Consider the following 17833-nt stretch of genomic DNA (forward strand, 5'->3'; position numbering starts at 1 on the left):
CGCTGTGTATTTGCCCCGCCCAGAAAATAACGACTCGCCTTTCAAATCGCCAGACGCACATCGTGCGTGCCATCACAGGTGACCAGCCACTATGAAAAACTTCAAAGATTTCCCCTGATAACCTATCTCACCTCTTTCCGACTGATGTCGCTACTGGATTGGGAGTCCTTTTGGAGCCCAGCCCCAAAGTAAGAAACATTCTTCTCTGTAGCGGTGTTTGGGCAAAGTTGGGGACAGTATAGTTTTTGGCAACTACTAGTGCCCTGCCTGAGAAGTAACACTTTCTGAAGAAAAGGCAGGCCAGGCACAAACAGTGTTGACAGACATGCTTGGTTACCCGGCCCCCTACATGCTGTTGTATCCGGCACATTTGGTAGTGATCGACAACCGGCGACACGCTTCCATATACGCGGCAATATCCAGAAGCCGAGGCTGGCTGGCCATCTTCAACATACAGATAGATCCTCTGGCGATCAATGGTATATTACGTAAGACAAACCCTCAATACTAACCCTGGCTCACTAACGGCGAATTGAGAATCGAGAAGACCGGCTTGCTTGATATTGAAGATGAAGGGAGGTAGGTTCTTGATGGAAATTGGTTTCGGGGAGAGACTCCCTAGTTTGCCGTATAGAGTGGAATAAGATACCCATGTCGGGAGATTTAGTATGGAGGCATGGATGGCCACGAAACAGTAGCTACCCAGTAGATAGCGTTTAAAAATTCTGGCATTCAAAACTCCCACTGTATTGTGCCTTCCTATATCACAATGCAGGCTTATTGCCATGATTTTGTAACAACACGACTAATCTCATCCTCACACTCTCACCACCTCCACGACGGTGATGTCTAAATCGGTCTCTTACCACTGCTTTTTTGGATGGAGGGGTAGCTAGACGAGGAACACCGCTTTTTGGGAGGGGTTTACCAAGTTTCTGGGTGGCTCTTCAGGGATTGCGCCTAGCCTGTCCGGCCATGCTAAGCGGGGCAGTCTAGGATTGCAAAACTTGACCCTGACTATCATAATGGTGCATCTGCTTTCCGAAGCGCGGTATCTTCAGAAGGCTTATTAGTTAATTAGTAAGTAGACAGACTAGGAAATAGGTCTTTTTGATTATTGAAGCCTTTGTTCCAGTTAGAGCTGAGGCATCGAGCGGCCCACCTTGGAGATAAGACCTTCATATATCCTTGGCTTGTAATAACATTGTGGCCGTCCTACGACTGGGCGGATGTATAAGTATAAGAAGCTTAGCGCAGACGGTGTGGCCTAGTGCGGTTAGCTTTGCGTACTCTAGAATAAACCTATAGGCAGTTGGTTGTCTTATTGCAAGAGTATGGCCTAAATAACAAGATTTATGACGCAGGAGCTATACGACTACTATTACAGACAGCTCTAGATATACTTTAAGACCTTAGTTATATTTAATCTTAATAGTGTAAAGTGAAAGCGGTATGTATAGGGAGTAAGAAAAAATATTAGTTAATTAATATGTCATAAGTTAGAGCATATAGCAGGGCATATAAGAATATAATTAAGAAAAGCTGACTCTTATAATAACAGAGATGTAAAGAAAAGATTCTATATATACAGGTAAGTGATGTAAGTAATAAGTCAAACGCCACGCGATATTATAGCATATAGCAATCCAGCTAACAGGTGCTGAGCGAAGCTATTGTGACGTAATACTATGTGAAACTTAATAGTTATTAAGTCCTAAAGCAACGGTACTTTTCAAAGATTGACACCCCCTGGTCGCATGTCAAACCGAATTATTTCATGGTCACGATCCGCCTCTATAACTGGGTATTCTTCCCTGCACCGGCAGTCAACGATGAGGCTGACACGGTACTGTGAACATTGTGAAGCGATTCGCCGAAGTCCGACTTGCTATTGTCCACGTCGACCAGTGGGATGAAGTCTCTTTCATCGCCTTGCCGTGGGGCGCTTTTGGCCGACTTCTCCGCCGTAGAGCTCATTCCGCTCTTGTTCGTCCCGGGTTTTATTCCAGCTAACCTTTTACCACTCGAGTGACCATGTGAGTTGCCATTGGTCGAGCCAAGTTTCTTTACGCCCAATGCAATGAAAAGAGAGCGCAGCGAAGGTAGACAAGCGCAGATGATACCGACATCAATTTCGACGGTGCTCCACCAGGCTGCCTCGGTATAGTCCCAAGTGATGTTCTGCGAGTTGGCAAAGAGGATGAGGGACCTGAGACGAATTACACTGACAATGGTTACACTGAGATACTCGGTTAGCGGACATGGGGAAGAGGGGGTTTGACGTCTTGTCAAGGTGAACCTTACAAGATTCCCAGAGAGAACATGAACATAATCATGAGCTTCTTCTTGAGCTTCATCTGAAGCCCAGCTAGCTTCTTTAGGGGAAGAACCAAGATGATGATGTCGATGACGATGTTGCAGATAGCTGACATCCACCCTTGGAGATGAATGTCGTTGCATTTTCCGACTTTTTTACTGTCGATTTGCTCCCAGGAGTAGCTGATAGGCGAACACTGCAGTGCCGTGCAGGTAATGAAGGCGATTCCGTATGCAAGGCAGAGAGCCATTGCTCCGTAAACGAACGGCCGGAATTTCTGGTCCATCCCGAAAACACGAAGTATAAAGAAAAGAATGCTCAACTTGGTTGCAGTCAGTGCCGCAAAATAGAATAGCTCTCCCAAGTAATAGTACTGCAAGGTATTAGCGGCGCACAAAGCTCAAGTCTATGCGGCAGCCTTACGTAAAGGACGTTCTCAATCTGCTGCTGGGGTAGAGTCCACATGTCTTTGCCGAGTCCGTTGTTTGACACTGCATTTTTGTTAGATGCTGAAAAGCACAGATCGGATCAGGTAATTATCTCACGGGTTACAGCAAATACGGTGGGAGGTATGGCGAGTGCCATGGCGATGACAATTGTGAAGTCATCCCACCCCCAGGGCCTACCACCAACAGGTAGACCAGCGCACATCCGGAGCCCGAAAATAAAGAATGTGATGGCTCCCCCGATCACTCCGATCAGAAGAGGCTTGGCAGTCTCATTGCGAACCGGTGCACCACACATCGTCATTGACGCGTTTTTTGACACTATACATGATCTATTAGCCTATTGAGGATATCAGATCGTCTGCAGCTGTACTTACTCAGTCCCTCGTATGTAGTGCACGACTGCATGATACATCCTGCTAACTGCGTGTTGAGTGGCACGTTGGTACACAAACAGGGTACGTCTGTTTGTGAACAAGCCGACTTTGGGATGATTTTTGCGAGGCAAAACAGCTGGAGACATGAGGATTAGCACAGCACGAAGGAAAACCCAAACTGGGGTATACTTACTGCACATTTCGGAAACATCTGCATGGCAACCTGTGCTGGCGATTGGGCTGCCGCAGGGGCTTGGTCTGCAGCCGACATGACACCCGAGAGCACGGCCATTGCCGTCAGTGCGTATCTTGAGAACCTCATGATGTGATGAGACACCTCTGCCGCGGCTGTTCCTAGAAGAAAGTCGAGGCGATGAAGTATGGTAGACGAGTTTGGGGGGGGGGAAACTGGTTGGAGGATCCCTAGCTATTATAAGTCTCCCTAAACATAGATAACCCGTAAACTAAAAGCAAAGAAGACAAAGTGAAATCTGCAGACTAGAATGGAATGTTCCGCAATCCCTGCTGCACGTAGTAGCACGTCGAATGGGGTTCACAAGGAGAAATGCGAATTTACTGGGACCCTTCATGATGATTGACAACATTCGTAAATTTATTTGGTCAGATTCTACGTGTTCCCCAACTGGTTCTTTATTGGGATGATCTACAATGGCCTGATAAACTACATTGCCGTTGTCTTCCATGGACCTCGGATGCGGATATTTCTGCCAAGCCCAAAAACAAGGATTTCTTTCTGCTTCTGTTAGGGCAAGATGACTCGGTGAGCCTCGTAAACATCTCTCCAGCCATAAGTTGGAGGTGTTCTGCCGAAATGCCGGCCTACGGAAACGGTAGGTATACCAACGATCACTGCAAGTTCGTAAGATAAATCCGGTATATCCCGGTCTAGTCCACTACTGTGTTGTGAAGATCAAAGATGTACGGAGTACATAGTATACTAGAAACGGTTCTCTGTTGACCCATGTTCAAAACTTTTATTACAGGAGGTTACCAAATCCTTTGCTAATCCTAATACAATGATCCTTGCTCCTACCTCCACAGGTTACATGGGCCATACTATGCCTGTCTGTCCACTTTGAGTACCTCCCTCTCCACTCTTTGACGAAGATGAGTTCCAAAGGAGAAGAAGAACCGCAGTTTGAACAAACGTCAAGGACTAGATTCCAGTTACCTGGGTTCGGCATTGCGAGAGTGGGGTGTTTCCCATATGCGCGATGTCGGATTGCGGACACTATCATCGATCTTATCACTGGGCGTTCATTTCGGCAATTGAAGTAGTGTACGAAAAAGAGGTACATACATGATTGTAGTTGATTAGAGATTGCCTCACAAGCCTCACGTTAGAGGCTAGGATCGCACCGAGTAAAGGAGCCAACTAATAGCGTAGCTAGGGTCAATTGTGCCGATTATTCATATCTACCTTTCTTCCATCCTAGAATGACTAAAAACTCCCCTTTTACGTGTCCTTCGGATGATAAATCACCCCCCCCCCCCCGGCGCCTGACACCTCGAACCTAGTTTCTGGTGCTCTTCCGGGTGCCTAAGTATCTACACACGTACTACAATTTTCTGGCAAACCAACAAGGGCAACTTGGGCAAGGCACGGCTTTTTCAACGCTATTCCGGAATACATGATTGGGCGGGGTATCAAACGTTGCTTTCCGGCTTAAGTCAGCCTCTTATGCCCCTGAAGTAGATCTGTCTCATTCGTTGTGACAGTAGAGGTCCGGGTCAATGGCAACATTCTTAGGGTTTATAAAATAGGGGTAGTTATATTGAACTACCAATCGGAAGCAAAGCCTGATTGCTACCAACATGCTGCCGAAGTAAACCTCACTTTGACCCCTATCCTACATGTGAGGTCGCCTCGATCTTCCATTGTACGCCAGCTCAACCAAGACTTCACGGAGTCTTAGGGGTATCAGATCCGGGCCCCAGCTAATATTTTTCATATTAGACTCGTTCCTCTTTTACTTAATACATTCCGCTGTCTCTTTGCCAGAGATAGTCGGTCCCTGTATTTTCAGCCAGCCCGAAACCTGTAAGTTAATGATGCTGTACATGGTACTTACACTCGGACCCTACCGGGGAAGGGCCGCGCGAGTACCGACGGGTGGGATTAAAGGAACGTCGTAGCCGCCGGAGCCGCTGGCTGACGAAGATCGGCACTTGAACCCACTCGGACCCGGACAGTGCTCCGAAGCAACTGTGCCGGCGCAATCGCTTGACCAGCGACAGTTGCCGCCACTGCTACAAGGTAATTTGGGGCAGTACTTGGCATTGTATGCATCGGCGGGGTATGCGCCGTCAATAGTCGTGCCACCGTTCGAGGAGCAAGTGCTCATGGTTATGCAGACACCCGTTCGCAATATCAGTAAAAGACCAGCAGATTTGGGATGGAAAGCTCCAACCAGGTCTTCCCTCGGAACCGTAACATGTTTCATTGAGGGCTGCGAGTGCTGCCGCTGCCCAGATGACAGCGAGGACACAAGACCGGTAGTGCATGATGCTCTTTGTGGCTTTTATTATCCTTCTTCGCCTTGAAACCTACTTGGTTGTGGATCTCAGGCTGACGATGAGCCAGTCAACCTTACTTATCTCGCGGTTTCAATCATGAACGCCATCAACATCGAGTCTCGAATGGTCAGCCACTAAGTTTACTCGTCCAGGATGGAGGAAAAAGAGGGTTTGTACTAACATAGGGCGGTTCAATGGGATGGACCGTGGTGCTCCCCGCCCCCAGCTAGCTCGCCCACACCGTTACTGCACGCACTACCAGGACCGGGAATGCATTCCCACAAGCTTGGACCACCAAATTACCGTGATCACGGTGGGTGGGTACTCCGTGATTGAGCCGCCTGGGGCTCAAAGCCGCTCATTTATCATATATACCAGTTGTGAGTCGCCTGCCCAGACATTACCGACCCTAGTGTTGAATGCACATGGGTACAGGTATTCCGGAACATTTCACTCTCCCCTGAAGATCATACGGGTACAGTGTTTACAGAATGTTGTCACCTGTCAATCTTCAGAAAAGCACACTTGGAAAACTGACACGTAGAAAGACACACATGTCTTAGGACAGGTAAGACAGAGAAGATGACATCTCGGGAGACGCTTCCAGCCAGCACTCAGAAGCAACGTAAGGGATGCATAGTCTTCAGGTTGCTGCGACGCCCCACTAAGAACTCACATTATCTTATCCGTACTATTAAGAGTACTTTGGCAGCGCAACTATGACCCATTCTCCGCGGCTCAGGAGCTTGATTCAGACCAGAAAAGTGAATGTGTCACCTGGGTAATGACCCAGGGGCAGAGGGTGACTATTAGTTCGGGAAACTGAGGTTGTCCTCAAGTATACGTATCGGAGACGAGCTCCTTATCGGCCATAGCTGGCGATGCCCGTCGTCGCAACAAGAGGTGACTGCATCAAACAGGAAGCATTGTACCGTCTTCTTAAACACAAGCAACATTGCACTTTAATGAGAACTTTGCCAACGTGTTTCCCGGAACTCAAGTACTCAAAAGCCGCCTTTGAGCCCGGGAAGGGGAAGACTCGGTCGATGACGGGTCGTAGACTCACCTTTCATTCGTCAGGAAAGTCGTTCAAGGCCTGATAATAATGCAACTTCGAGACAACAGCAACGCCCCTATAATCATCGATTTTTCTAGAATTTTCTTCTCACTGTCCTCTGGAATAGATCCAGGGCCAGTGTTGTTGACGACGATAGCTACGCCCTTGCCACTGGTGGCATAGAGAACTTCGGCTCTCTGATCGACTGTTGTCTTGTAGTTGGTGCCATGGACCCGTGGGACCCCGGGAACGTTTCCTCCCAAATGTCGCATTGACTTATGCTTATCCCCAGTAAGATTGGTTAGATCGAAAGTCGGGGCAAATCGATCTTCAAAGTCAAACCTTTGCACGCCCGGCCCAACGTTGATGTGACGCCGTTCAGCTTCCGTGGGGGAGTGTCACTTTCGGCTAAATATACGATTCAAGCCTCATGGAAATTAATAGTATACAAGAACATGTGCTTAGAAACCACGACCTTCATCGCAGGACACGACTGGATCTTGAATATTTTCATAACGCCCAAGGCCACTGCTGGTGACTGACTATACGGAAGAACTACCTATGGATATGGGTATAAACCAACGCATGGAAATATATCATCGCCATGCCGACGCAAAAAATGCAAGTTTGATAAGGTTTGTGCAAACTCTTCTTTTATCCCGATTCGACAGAACTGTTGTTTTTGATTGGAGAAAACTCGGATGCGGCTGGTCTTGATTGGTTGCTTTTTTTGCGCTTCGCGGACGGGTGTTTGACGTGTGCTCACGGAGGGTGCCATATGATTTTCCGGGCTCGTTGGTGAGGACGCTGCTCCAATGACATGACTCTAGTATATATGCTTTTATGTGCGTCTATCTAACTGATCATTTTGATGCGGCCCTCTAGAACAGGTGCAATGACCCGGGTCCAGTCCACGGAGAACTCGCCCTCCCGCAGGGAATCACACACCTCGGCCTTGACGCCGGCCTTGTTGGCCCACCTGGCAAAGAACTTACGCATAATGAGTATCTCGGTGTCGATCTGCGCAACCGTGTCCACCTCTTCGTCGGAATCGTCGGACTCGTCGTCTTTTGGGGGTTTGGTGTTCAGCATATGACGCTTGATCATCCATTCGGCCCACGACCTGGACGTGGTCTCGGGCTGGGGGTCCGAGGTGCCCGTCGCGGCAGGCGTCTCCCACATCTTTCGGGGTTCGACGGGGCTGTGGCACTTCTCAGCGACGTCGAGCCAGTTTTCGCTGAGGTTCTTCCATCGGCCGACGGTCTTGAGACTCATGAAGTACTGCCGCAGCATGGCGGAGATGAGAATGCCGTTCTCTTCGCAGACGATCTCCTCGGCGGTGCCGCCTTCCGGTTCGACCAGAAGACTGGTGTAACCGTCTATGATTGTCAGCAAATGTTGCAGAATGCGCGTGGTCTCGAGTCGTACCCTTTCCTCGGCCCATGTAGCCTCGGGTTGCGAGAGTGTATTTCCTTTCGAAATCCATGGGCTCGCCTCCAACGCTGGCCGATACGATGCGCGAGCTAGGCGGCTTGCTGGGATCGAAAGTGTATTCGATGTTGGATACTTGAGGGAAGCGGCCTGTCCTGTCAGCAAGTGGGTTATGGCTTGGCCTTGCCGACTTACTAACCTTCTTGGGCAGGATACTGGGAGACACCGTTCTCCAAAGCATCCCACAGCTGCTTGCCAGTCACCCGAATGAATATGACGGGGTCCTCAAAGGGGAAGCAGTTGGTGATGTCTCTAACCCTGATCGCACCCGGCGGGTAGATCTGGTCACCACGGATTGTTCCGGCAGCCATCAGGGCGCAGTCTGCGTTGTGGTAGTGTCTCATGACATCGCAGACAAAGTTGCCCATGTTGCTCTCCTTCATTCTGACGGTCGTGAAGCGCGCATCCAAGGGGGATGCGGTCCAGCCGACAGACTTGGCCAGGCTCTGCTTCAGTTTCGAGGTCAGATCCTCCGTCAGCTTCAGCGTCTCCTGGTCCTCGGCAATGGACGAGACGATGTCGCGTCGCAAGATGTCAAAGTCCCACTTGCCGGAGCTGTCGGGCTTCTTCCGGACCTCGATGTAGCTCAGCTGCTTGAAGTCGGAGCCGGACCGCAGCACGTGGGTGCCGTTGATGAAACTGTGGCCGTAATAGTGGTCATGGCCACCGAGAATGATGTCAAAGAGGCCGTCCGTCTTCTCGGCGAGCTTGTTGTCGTTCGGCTCACGCTGATGGCTGAGGCAGATGACGATGTCGGCTCCCTGGGCGCGAAGTTGTGGGACGAGCTCCTTGGCGGTCTCGCTGGCGGATTTGTAGATGATGTTGGGCGGCAAGCTGTTGATGGTCTCCAGCCACTCCCTCTCGCCCAGGCCGACGAGGCCGATCTTGATGCCATTGGATGTTGTGAGCATGTGTGTATGCTTCGCATTTCCGAGTGGCACGTTTTCCCCGAGAGCCGGGTCCAGGACGTTAGCAAGCAGCCAGGGAAAGTTGCATTTTGCGGTCAGACTTTCAAACTGCTTGACGCCAAAGTCAAAGTCATGATTCTAGCATGGACGCGTCAGGCTAAAAGATGGCGGCAAGGAGACATGATTCGTAGCGGCTCAACTTACACCGACGCACGTGCAGTCAACGCCGATCTTGTTCAGAACGGGAACCATGTGCTCGCCTAATGGGCGTCAGTGTCATGATGCTGGCGAATCAGTGCATGTTGGCATGTGAGGTGATACCTTTTGTGACGGAGCTTTCAAGACTGGGGTTAAAGACATCGCCTGAGAATAGAGTTACTAGCTCGGGCTGTCCCTGGAAGCGGTCATGGCTACGGTACTCGTTGACGGCGGTGACGAAGCGTGCAACACCGCCTACCGGCTCAGCACTGGAGGGTTCCAGATGGTAGACATCATTCAGGTGGAGAAGACGCAGAGCAACCGGTTCTTGGGAGCCCGAACTGAAGGTGACGACGGGCTCATCTGGAGCCGGTGTATTCTTAGGCATACCGGCAAAGGGGAGAGGGGTGGGGGGGGGGGGGGGGGGAGCGGGTATGAAGAGGAGGAGAAGGAGGAAGAAGGCGGTTCGGAAGTATGTACAAATGCAGTTGGGGCAAATCAAGTAGTAGCGATGATGGGATAGTGATGATAGTGTAAGTGGACTGGTTCCCCTGATTTCGACCAAGGTTGATTTAGGTTCGAGCTGCCGTCGGCGTCTGTGTGTGTCGCGATGAGCTGTCAGCTCAGCTCAGCCCCGCTAGGGGCGGGGGCGGGGCGGTGAATTAGGCGATGTGGGTGGTGGTGGTTAGCTTACGGACCAACGATAGGGCCGCGATTACCAAAGTACTATGTAGCTCACGTGATGATAAGATGCCGTCAAGGTTCCGGGGCTGGTGGGCGGGTACGTACCCACTCACGATGTCTCTCTAGGTAGGTACGGATACCTTAGGTAGGTAGGCACTTACATCTCTCTTCTCCGGTGTCGTCCCTTCCCAACGCCATTCTGTGTCTGATCCTGCACCAGAACAACCGTATTAGCAATTGCTTTGGTCCTACCGCATCTCGGTTTCCCAATTCAATATCCTGGCTCGTAGTAAACAACGTTCTATTAACGCTCTTGCTTTTATCCAAGAGTTGCCGACGGTCATTCTCCATGTCCCCGTCTTGGTCCAGATCCGGACTTCCTGATGTTCAAGGTTGCTTGGTGTCATGGGTATATCATGATTCAATACCTTACTTGTCTATATTATCTTCGTCAATGGCTGGCCGTACCGTTTGTCATATGGTGTTGGGGCACGGCTGAGGAGCAAGAGATCATACTGCGTTTGGTAGACCTGAGGAAAAATCTTCTACTGTTACGGCACTTGCACGCTTAGTGTTACTTAAGCCCATAAGCTACAGAAAAGCAGCCACTACTCCATACTAGCAACAGAGATAGACAATCAACTACATACACACCACCATACCTTGACAATTGGTAGCACAACCAAGTAAAAAGGATCCCGGGCCACCAACCAACCGGAGCCTACGGAAGAAAAAGTCAGTGCCTCGCTGGATAGTCTGTCGCTTGTCTATGTAGTTGTAGACTGTAATGTGTTCCAGGCTTGCGTCTGCGAATAGTGCGTGTGTGGCGACTGACAAGTTAGTGGGCTTAAATAGTAGGTCCTGTCGAGTGTTACGTATGGAATGGGCGGTTAGAATAATCACTGAGGACTGTGGTGGTATGGTGACCTGTTGTTGAACTGTGACTCTAGCCTGATGCCTAGTGTTATTGCGCCACGCTGCCATTGGAATCTTTACGTCACAGGATGTTATGATGGTATGTACCTTGATGTTGAAAATATCGAATTGTTCTGGTCCCAACACTTAGGCTATGGAGTTTCTCAGCATCATCAAGCCAGGAGCGCCTAACGCAACCATCTGACCAGGGAACAGGCTTCTCTTCTTGTCAGGTGCCTAGAGAGGAAGAGTCCAAAAGGGTTCTCACAGTACCAACTCGAGCATTCTCCAAGTTTGTTCTGGTTCGGACGACAGTTCGGACCAAAGTTTGCACTTGCCTGGTATTTCTACATAATCATCCAATCAAACACTGGACTGAGTGAGTTGTGCTTTTCTCCGTCACCTTCCTTTCTCTGACTGAAGCCTTTCTCTGTTGCCTTCCTTTCTCCGGTACCTTCCTTTCTCCGTTACCTTCCTGCCTTCTTGGTATATAACCCAGCCAAGCAGCAGCATTTCTCCAACTTCATTGACAAAAGGCAGGGACGCACCCATCCATACCTACTGTTTTCGTCAACCAACCAAGGGAAAAGAAAACCTCTTTTCCATCCCCAGCCTGCTCTTCTCTTTTCGCATCTTCTCTAATCAGCCAAGCCCCCGATTATCAACAAATTCCCTTCTTCTACCAGCAACCTTCTCCAAAGAACAACATGGCGAGCCATCGACAAGCCAATCGTACTAATGAGTCAGGCACTTCCATGACACCTTCCATGGCCGAGGACGCTGCCTTGGCCGAGGAGTTCGTCACGTCCCTAAACATTGTCGAAGTCTCGGAGAACGTCAATCCGACCGTCGCCCTGCAGCGTTACCTATCGGTGAACTCGATCCTCAGCACCAAATCTTCCTTTGCCATTCGTCAACAGGAGGCGACGGACAAAGATTTTCCTCTCGAAATCATCGGCGAGGGCTTCTGCGCGATGGTTTACGACCTTCCTAGCAGCGGTCGGGCAATCAAGGCTGGTAAACCCAAGAAGGACGCCGAGTTGTGGAATGATTTTGTTGCCCACGTCAAGATATGGGAGGCAGCCAAGAACAACACTTCATTCTGCGTCCCACGACCGTCCTACTATGTTCTCGCGAAAGACATTGCGGACTGGATGGTCGCCCACCGGCGTGAGGTCAACAACAAAACAGGCTTTAAGTCGCTGCCCGATGACATTCTGGTCATGGAGCGTATCATGCCTCTTCCAAGAGTCATCAGACAAGCTTTAGTGGAAGTCTTCTGTCCTCCGGACCAGAAGGCACACGCTGCTTCCAACCCTCTGAACAAGAGTTGTCTTGTGCGACTCTACCTTGGCGTCAGAAGAGCCAACCAGAGAACTGAAGGTACATTCACCCTGCGCAACTTCGAACTCACACTGGACAAGATGGACCATCTTGGCATCGACCCGATCCAATTCGTCCGACCGATGGCGGAAGCCCTAGCTATCATGCACTGGTCCGCGCAACGCGACGCATACGATGTTGAGTTCGTTCTCGGAAGCTCGCCTGAGCGTCGCATCAGCGCAGCCGAACTTAGCTCCATCGATTTGGCGGGCAAGAGGATCACTACTTGGAACAGAACGCCGGACGGATGTCCCAACCTGAACTTTCTCCGCCGTGCAGTGAGCGTTTGGCTACTGGACTTCAACCAGTGCAAACACATGGCCCCGACTCCCCTTGGAGTTGAAAAGGCCGTGAGTGCTTTCTGGGAGAACGACCCCTACTTCCCTCGACCAACCCAAGACTTGTCCTCGACCGAGGGAAAGCTTTGGCAAGAGTTCAAGAGGGTTTATCTCGCCAAGAGCTTCGATTGCCTTGACAGTTCTGCGACTCTTCCCGGCGATTTCATTCGCCAGGTGGAAGAAAAAGCGAGCACGAGATTGTCGAACGCCCAGGTTCTCCAGGGACCTCCCAAGTCAAGCGCCCCGACAGCCTCCTCGCCCAGTGCATCATCTTCCGCAAATATGGGCAAGAAGAAGGAACGAAAGTACGTTAGCATGTAATACCCGGTGGTCATGGATTCTCCGATTTTGGGGTGGAGGAAAAGTTCTCGGTTTGACAGGAGGGAATGGGATCATCGTTGTGTTATAATCCAATTAGTGTTATGAGTCCATCCTATCCCTCATGCTATCTGTGATGACAAAAGCAGAACCGCAATTTCTACCGCGCAATTACGCCTTATATCACGACACTATCCCTTATCCTGTCCCTCACCCTGTCCCCCATCCTGTCCCTCACCCTGTCTCTTATCCTGTCTCTTATCTTGTCCCTCATCTTGTCACTTATCCTGTCCCTCATCCTGTCCCTCACCCTGTCCCTAATGCTATCATACACCCTAACCTAACACCGTAACCCTCCGTACATGAATTCTTAATAGTACAACTACTTTACTCTCAAATGACCAGACGCTGCGGTTCATCACAAAAGCAAAGATTGAAACAGGGCCAAAATGGGAGATCCCATAGTTGTCCACACAGGAAGACATCAAGTATTAAACCGATGATAAAAACCGACACTGAAGATACTTTGAGAGTTTTCAGCCCTTGAAGTATCGTCGTTTCCTATGACACAAGGTTCTGGCGCAAGGTTTGATTAGAGAATGGTAATCATACATGAATGGAAATAGTTACATGATTGATAATGCCAGGCCTCGGGAGGATTCGCTGATTACAATCACTGAAAGGCGGCAGAGACCGCAAACAAACAAAGAAAAAGCGCGCCAGTGTTTGATTAGGGTATAGGACCATTAATTACAACTTTCGTGTGCTCGCACACCTATTGTTTAAGCTAGAAAAGAAGCAAGCAATCCGGGATATCAAAAGCTGAAAACAAGCCCATCACAAATCACCTCGACAAAAAAAAAAAAAAAAAAAGACCACCCGTCCCTCGTCGTCGCGACTTCTCTAGATGGACGCCCTCGCAATGTTCTTGCCCGCGACCAAGCCGGGACCCTTTTCGGTGAAGAAGGTCTTGGCCTTGGCGGCGCTGACGATGAAGCCGGGGAGCTTCATGGTGTTGAACTGGCCCGTCGCCTTCTTCTTGCCGATGGTGACGAAGACCTGGGGCTTCAGCGTGAGCTTGAGGTCCTTGACCTTGGCTTCGTTGCCGGTGAGGACGGCGTCGAGGTTGTCGGCGAGGTGCAGGGCCTGGCCCTCGGCGCGCATGAGCTGCTTGGCCTCGAGGTTGCCGACGTCGCCGACGCCCCAGACGTTGGTGAGGCCCTCGACGCGCAGGTCGTGCTTGAGCTTGATGCTGCCCTTGTCGTCGAGGAGGTGCTCCGGGACGAAGGTGGTGTTGGGCCGGACGCCGAAGAGGGGCAGGTAGACGTCCGCCGTCAGGGTCTCGCCGTTGGACAGCTTGACGGACTTGAGGGGCTCGGTGGTGTTGGCCTCGGTGACGCGGGCATTGGTGATGAGCTTCACCTTGAGCTCCGACAGGCTCTTGGCGGCGATCTTCCCGAGCTGCGGCAGGAGGCCGGGGAGCGGCGCTTCGCCCTCGACGATGAGGGTGATTTGCTTCGAGGAGCCGTAGGCGTGGCCCAGCTCGCCGGCCGTCTCGACGCCCGTGGTACCGGCGCCCGAGATGATGATGGAGTTGGCGGCCTTGACCTCGGCCTGGAGGTTGTGCAGGGCCGAGACGGTCTCCTCGTGGGAGCCGATGTTCTTGAACGGGAGACCGCTTGCGAGCCCGGAGCCCGTGGCGATGACGAGCTGGGTGTAAGAGATGGACTTGGGGCCCTCGTTGGTCTCGATCTCGACGAGGTTGGCGGCGGGGTCGAGGCCGATGGCCTTGCCGAGGACGAACTCGAAGGCGTCGGCGGGATACTTCTCGAAGCCGGGCTTGATCTCGTTGAAGAGGACGTCGTCGGAGAACTCGCCGGGGATGATGGCGCGCACGGCGGCGCAGTTCCAGTACAGGTGCGTCGAGGGCGAGACGATGGTGACCTTGAGGTCCTTGACCTTGGGTTGGGTGTACTTGAGCAGCTTGTGGGCGATGCCGAGACCGGCGTAGCCAGAGCCCAAGATGACGACGTTCTGGACCATCTTTGCGGGTTTACAACGGTCGGACTGTGGGGGGTGGCGATGGTTTTTGCCTTTTTTTTTTCTTCCGGGCGCAAGATTGTTCGCTGGTCGAGAATGGTCAGACACGAAAGCTCCGAAAGAGAAAATGAGAAGAAGCCGTCGCCTTTTTTAAAGGGAGGGAGAAGGGGGAGGGGGAGGTAAGCGGCGATGGTCAAGGAGCGGGCACGGGGATGCCGTGGGGGAGTGCGGAAGTGCGAGAGTATTTGAGCAGAACCAATGGCAAGCAGGTGAAGGAGAAAGAGATGTACACTACGAGAAGAGAGCCAGACGGCGAAGGTGCGGCAAGGGGGAGGCAATCAATACTTTTCATTTTAAACGTCACAAAGGCGGAGGATTGTGGAGGATTGAGGGGGGTGTACGGATACATGTGTTGTTTCTATTTCTTTCATCTTCTAACCTGACATCGCGTGCTCCGGCCGGACGCCAACGATGCGGGCTTTGACGGTTGCGTTGCGGCTCGGTTGTTGGTTTTTTGTTTTCCGCCTCTCTACGGAGTGGTGGTATCCGTACACCAGGTACGGATACTCTCGTGCTCTCTCTCCTCCACACCTCTAGACTTGGACCATTAGGACCCTAATCGAATCCAATGTTTCAGACGAAAGAACGCTCGGATTGTCCAGTGGCGACCATGTTTGACAAGCGAGATTACCCTGGAGAGAGACTTCACACCATTATTGCTTTTTGGGGGGTTGGGGGGTTGGGGGGTAAGACACCAAGGCAAAGAAAGGGTGTACCTGACGAGTATCCATCCGCATACATAACATACCGTACGAGATCAAGTTGCGAAGTGTACCTGCAGGTAGGTTGGACCAGTGTCCGGCGCGTCTGCAGTCTGCAGAATACCTACCCAACCCAAGTATCGATGTGGAGGGAATACCGTACACGGCACGCACAGGGGTCCGACAGGCACCCCCGGGTCAAGGCGACGACGCGGCGGGTGCTACTGCACTAGCGTAGGGTAATAGCGCGTACGCTGTGAAAGGACGGGTGCTTTCGATTTTCCCTCCGGCCATTTTCCAAAACTTTGCTAGGCTCAGGGTCTGTCTCTGTCCCTGAGGCTTGAGCCGAAGAGCTCCAGCCCAGAGGACTCGCGTTTGGGGGGCGGGAGACCATCCTGGGACCGACCCAGTTAATAGCCTTCGGTCCTTGCCGCTCTCCTCTCGAGGGTCGCATCGAGGCCGGGCCCTTCTCGGGGCAGTGGAGGGAATCAGAGTGAGCATAGCACAGCACATCACATCACATCACATTATCAACGGGGCGGTGGACGTGGTCTTACAGCTACAGCGCATTGCTGATGTGATGTGATGTCCCCCTCCCCGCGCGCGCGCGTCAATTGCACAATGTCGTGGGAATGCCCTGCCCAGATAATATTTGTAACACCATGTACTGAGGAGTAAGCCATCATCTTGTTGGATTCCAGTAGCGTCGGCCAACGATTGCACCTGTTCGCCGAATATGGGCAAGGAAAGATGGAGCGTCGGACCCGATCCGAATGGATGGCCGGCCGAGCGGGGCGCGCTAGGCCGGGGGCGGGACACAGTACGGCGCTAGCCGCCGCACGGATGTTCTCTCTCACCCTCTCTCTCTCTCACTCACTCTCTCTTCTTTCTTCCCTCTCTCGCGCGCGCGTGAGCTCTCTCTTTCGTTCCAGTCCTAAAGTCTGTCTTCTCAAGGCTCACCGCCCTCTCCCCTGCTGTTTCGCTGACCGATTTCATTACCGCCTGCCCCGGCAATCAATATTTGCTACCCTATCAGGGAGAGTATTAGTAATTCGAAAGCGTGGCTTTCTCCTATCATCATTGGGGTGAACGTTCCTTCGCAGGCCGTTTTTAAAGCATTTCGAGAGGTGAATACCTCGGGCAGCCGGCGTTGTGTATGATCAATGGCGTTGGGAACCTAGTTCCGCTACGCCTTGTTAATATGTATGAGAATCGCTAGGTTGAAAGTGACTTGTGTTCAGTACCTAAGTGATATTTACAGCTCGAGGCCATGTCAGGTGACAATAGTCTTATACTATATTAGGATGAAGCTGGTGTGAGAAAGCGGCCGGCGTGGCAGTAACGCCACACCGCCTGTGACGAGTGCTGCGCAAGCAAGTACGATGATCCATATACCTATACGTTTACTGTAGCTAGGGCATCTTGTTATCGTTTTGAAAGAAGTCGTATGACTATTTCGTCGAGTGAGTCCTTACACTGCTTCAACCCTGGATCGTATCACTGTTTTGGCTTCTGAGACAGCCAGAAGAGCTATCCGAGAGAACAACTGTCACAATAGCTTCATACAGCACCTGTCAAACGGTCTGTCAGGTGCTATATCACGTGGTGCGTCATACATTACTCGCATCACTCATGTATATATAGGAGTCTTTCTTCACATTGCTACTTCTAGAGGAATAAGCCTTTCCTATTCGTATTCTTGCGTGCCCTGCTGTGTGCTCTAACTGATGACAACAACCAACAAGTGACGGGATAACGATTAAAGTATCTTTGAGCAAGATAAATTAAGGCTTCTAGCTGTTCTTCCACCGGTTTGCAGTGTCCGGTTGTCGCGAAGAATGGGTACCGAGGCCGCGCAGAAACGGAGCATGCGAATTCCTGGTTGTAAGCCAAAAAGCCCACCCGTCGTATCCACGCCCTCTTGTCGCTTCACCAGGTCTTCGTTGGCGACAACCTTGTCGGGGGCCACCCTCCGCGTCGCGTGCGGGGGCGGATCCTCCAACGGGAGGACAGCATCAGCATGCTTGCTGCAGGTTTCATGTAGGTGGCTGGGTTTTGTTGA

At 51.3% G+C, this 17833-nt stretch overlaps 5 protein-coding genes across 5 annotated transcripts; 1 reads left to right on the forward strand and 4 right to left on the reverse strand.

Moving 5' to 3' along the window:
• Window positions 1-1794: 1794 nt before the first annotated feature.
• Window positions 1795-3462, reverse strand: GLRG_08904 (CFEM domain-containing protein; the record flags this gene model as incomplete). The annotated part of the gene is made up of 6 exons (XM_008099589.1): window positions 1795-2239; window positions 2305-2690; window positions 2741-2808; window positions 2863-3084; window positions 3141-3276; window positions 3334-3462. The coding sequence occupies 6 exons, from the start codon at window positions 3460-3462 to the stop codon at window positions 1795-1797; spliced, it is 1386 nt and encodes a 461-aa protein (XP_008097780.1).
• Window positions 3463-5242: 1780 nt separating this feature from the next.
• GLRG_08905 (uncharacterized protein) lies at window positions 5243-5506 on the reverse strand (the record flags this gene model as incomplete). The annotated part of the gene is made up of 1 exon (XM_008099590.1): window positions 5243-5506. The coding sequence occupies one exon, from the start codon at window positions 5504-5506 to the stop codon at window positions 5243-5245; it is 264 nt and encodes an 87-aa protein (XP_008097781.1).
• Window positions 5507-7590: 2084 nt separating this feature from the next.
• GLRG_08906 (5'-nucleotidase domain-containing protein) lies at window positions 7591-9720 on the reverse strand (the record flags this gene model as incomplete). Its single annotated transcript, XM_008099591.1, has 5 exons — window positions 7591-8114; window positions 8164-8316; window positions 8366-9272; window positions 9339-9394; window positions 9456-9720. The coding sequence occupies 5 exons, from the start codon at window positions 9718-9720 to the stop codon at window positions 7591-7593; spliced, it is 1905 nt and encodes a 634-aa protein (XP_008097782.1).
• Window positions 9721-11698: 1978 nt separating this feature from the next.
• Window positions 11699-12973, forward strand: GLRG_08907 (uncharacterized protein; the record flags this gene model as incomplete). Its single annotated transcript, XM_008099592.1, has 1 exon — window positions 11699-12973. One exon carries the CDS (start codon window positions 11699-11701, stop codon window positions 12971-12973), a length of 1275 nt encoding a protein of 424 aa, XP_008097783.1.
• Window positions 12974-13873: 900 nt separating this feature from the next.
• Window positions 13874-15013, reverse strand: GLRG_08908 (uncharacterized protein; the record flags this gene model as incomplete). Its single annotated transcript, XM_008099593.1, has 1 exon — window positions 13874-15013. One exon carries the CDS (start codon window positions 15011-15013, stop codon window positions 13874-13876), a length of 1140 nt encoding a protein of 379 aa, XP_008097784.1.
• Between the last annotated feature and the right edge of the window lie 2820 nt (window positions 15014-17833).

The sequence above is a fragment of the Colletotrichum graminicola genome (assembly GCF_000149035.1).
Source record: "Colletotrichum graminicola M1.001 genomic scaffold supercont1.43, whole genome shotgun sequence".
NCBI classification, from domain to species: domain Eukaryota; kingdom Fungi; phylum Ascomycota; class Sordariomycetes; order Glomerellales; family Glomerellaceae; genus Colletotrichum; species Colletotrichum graminicola.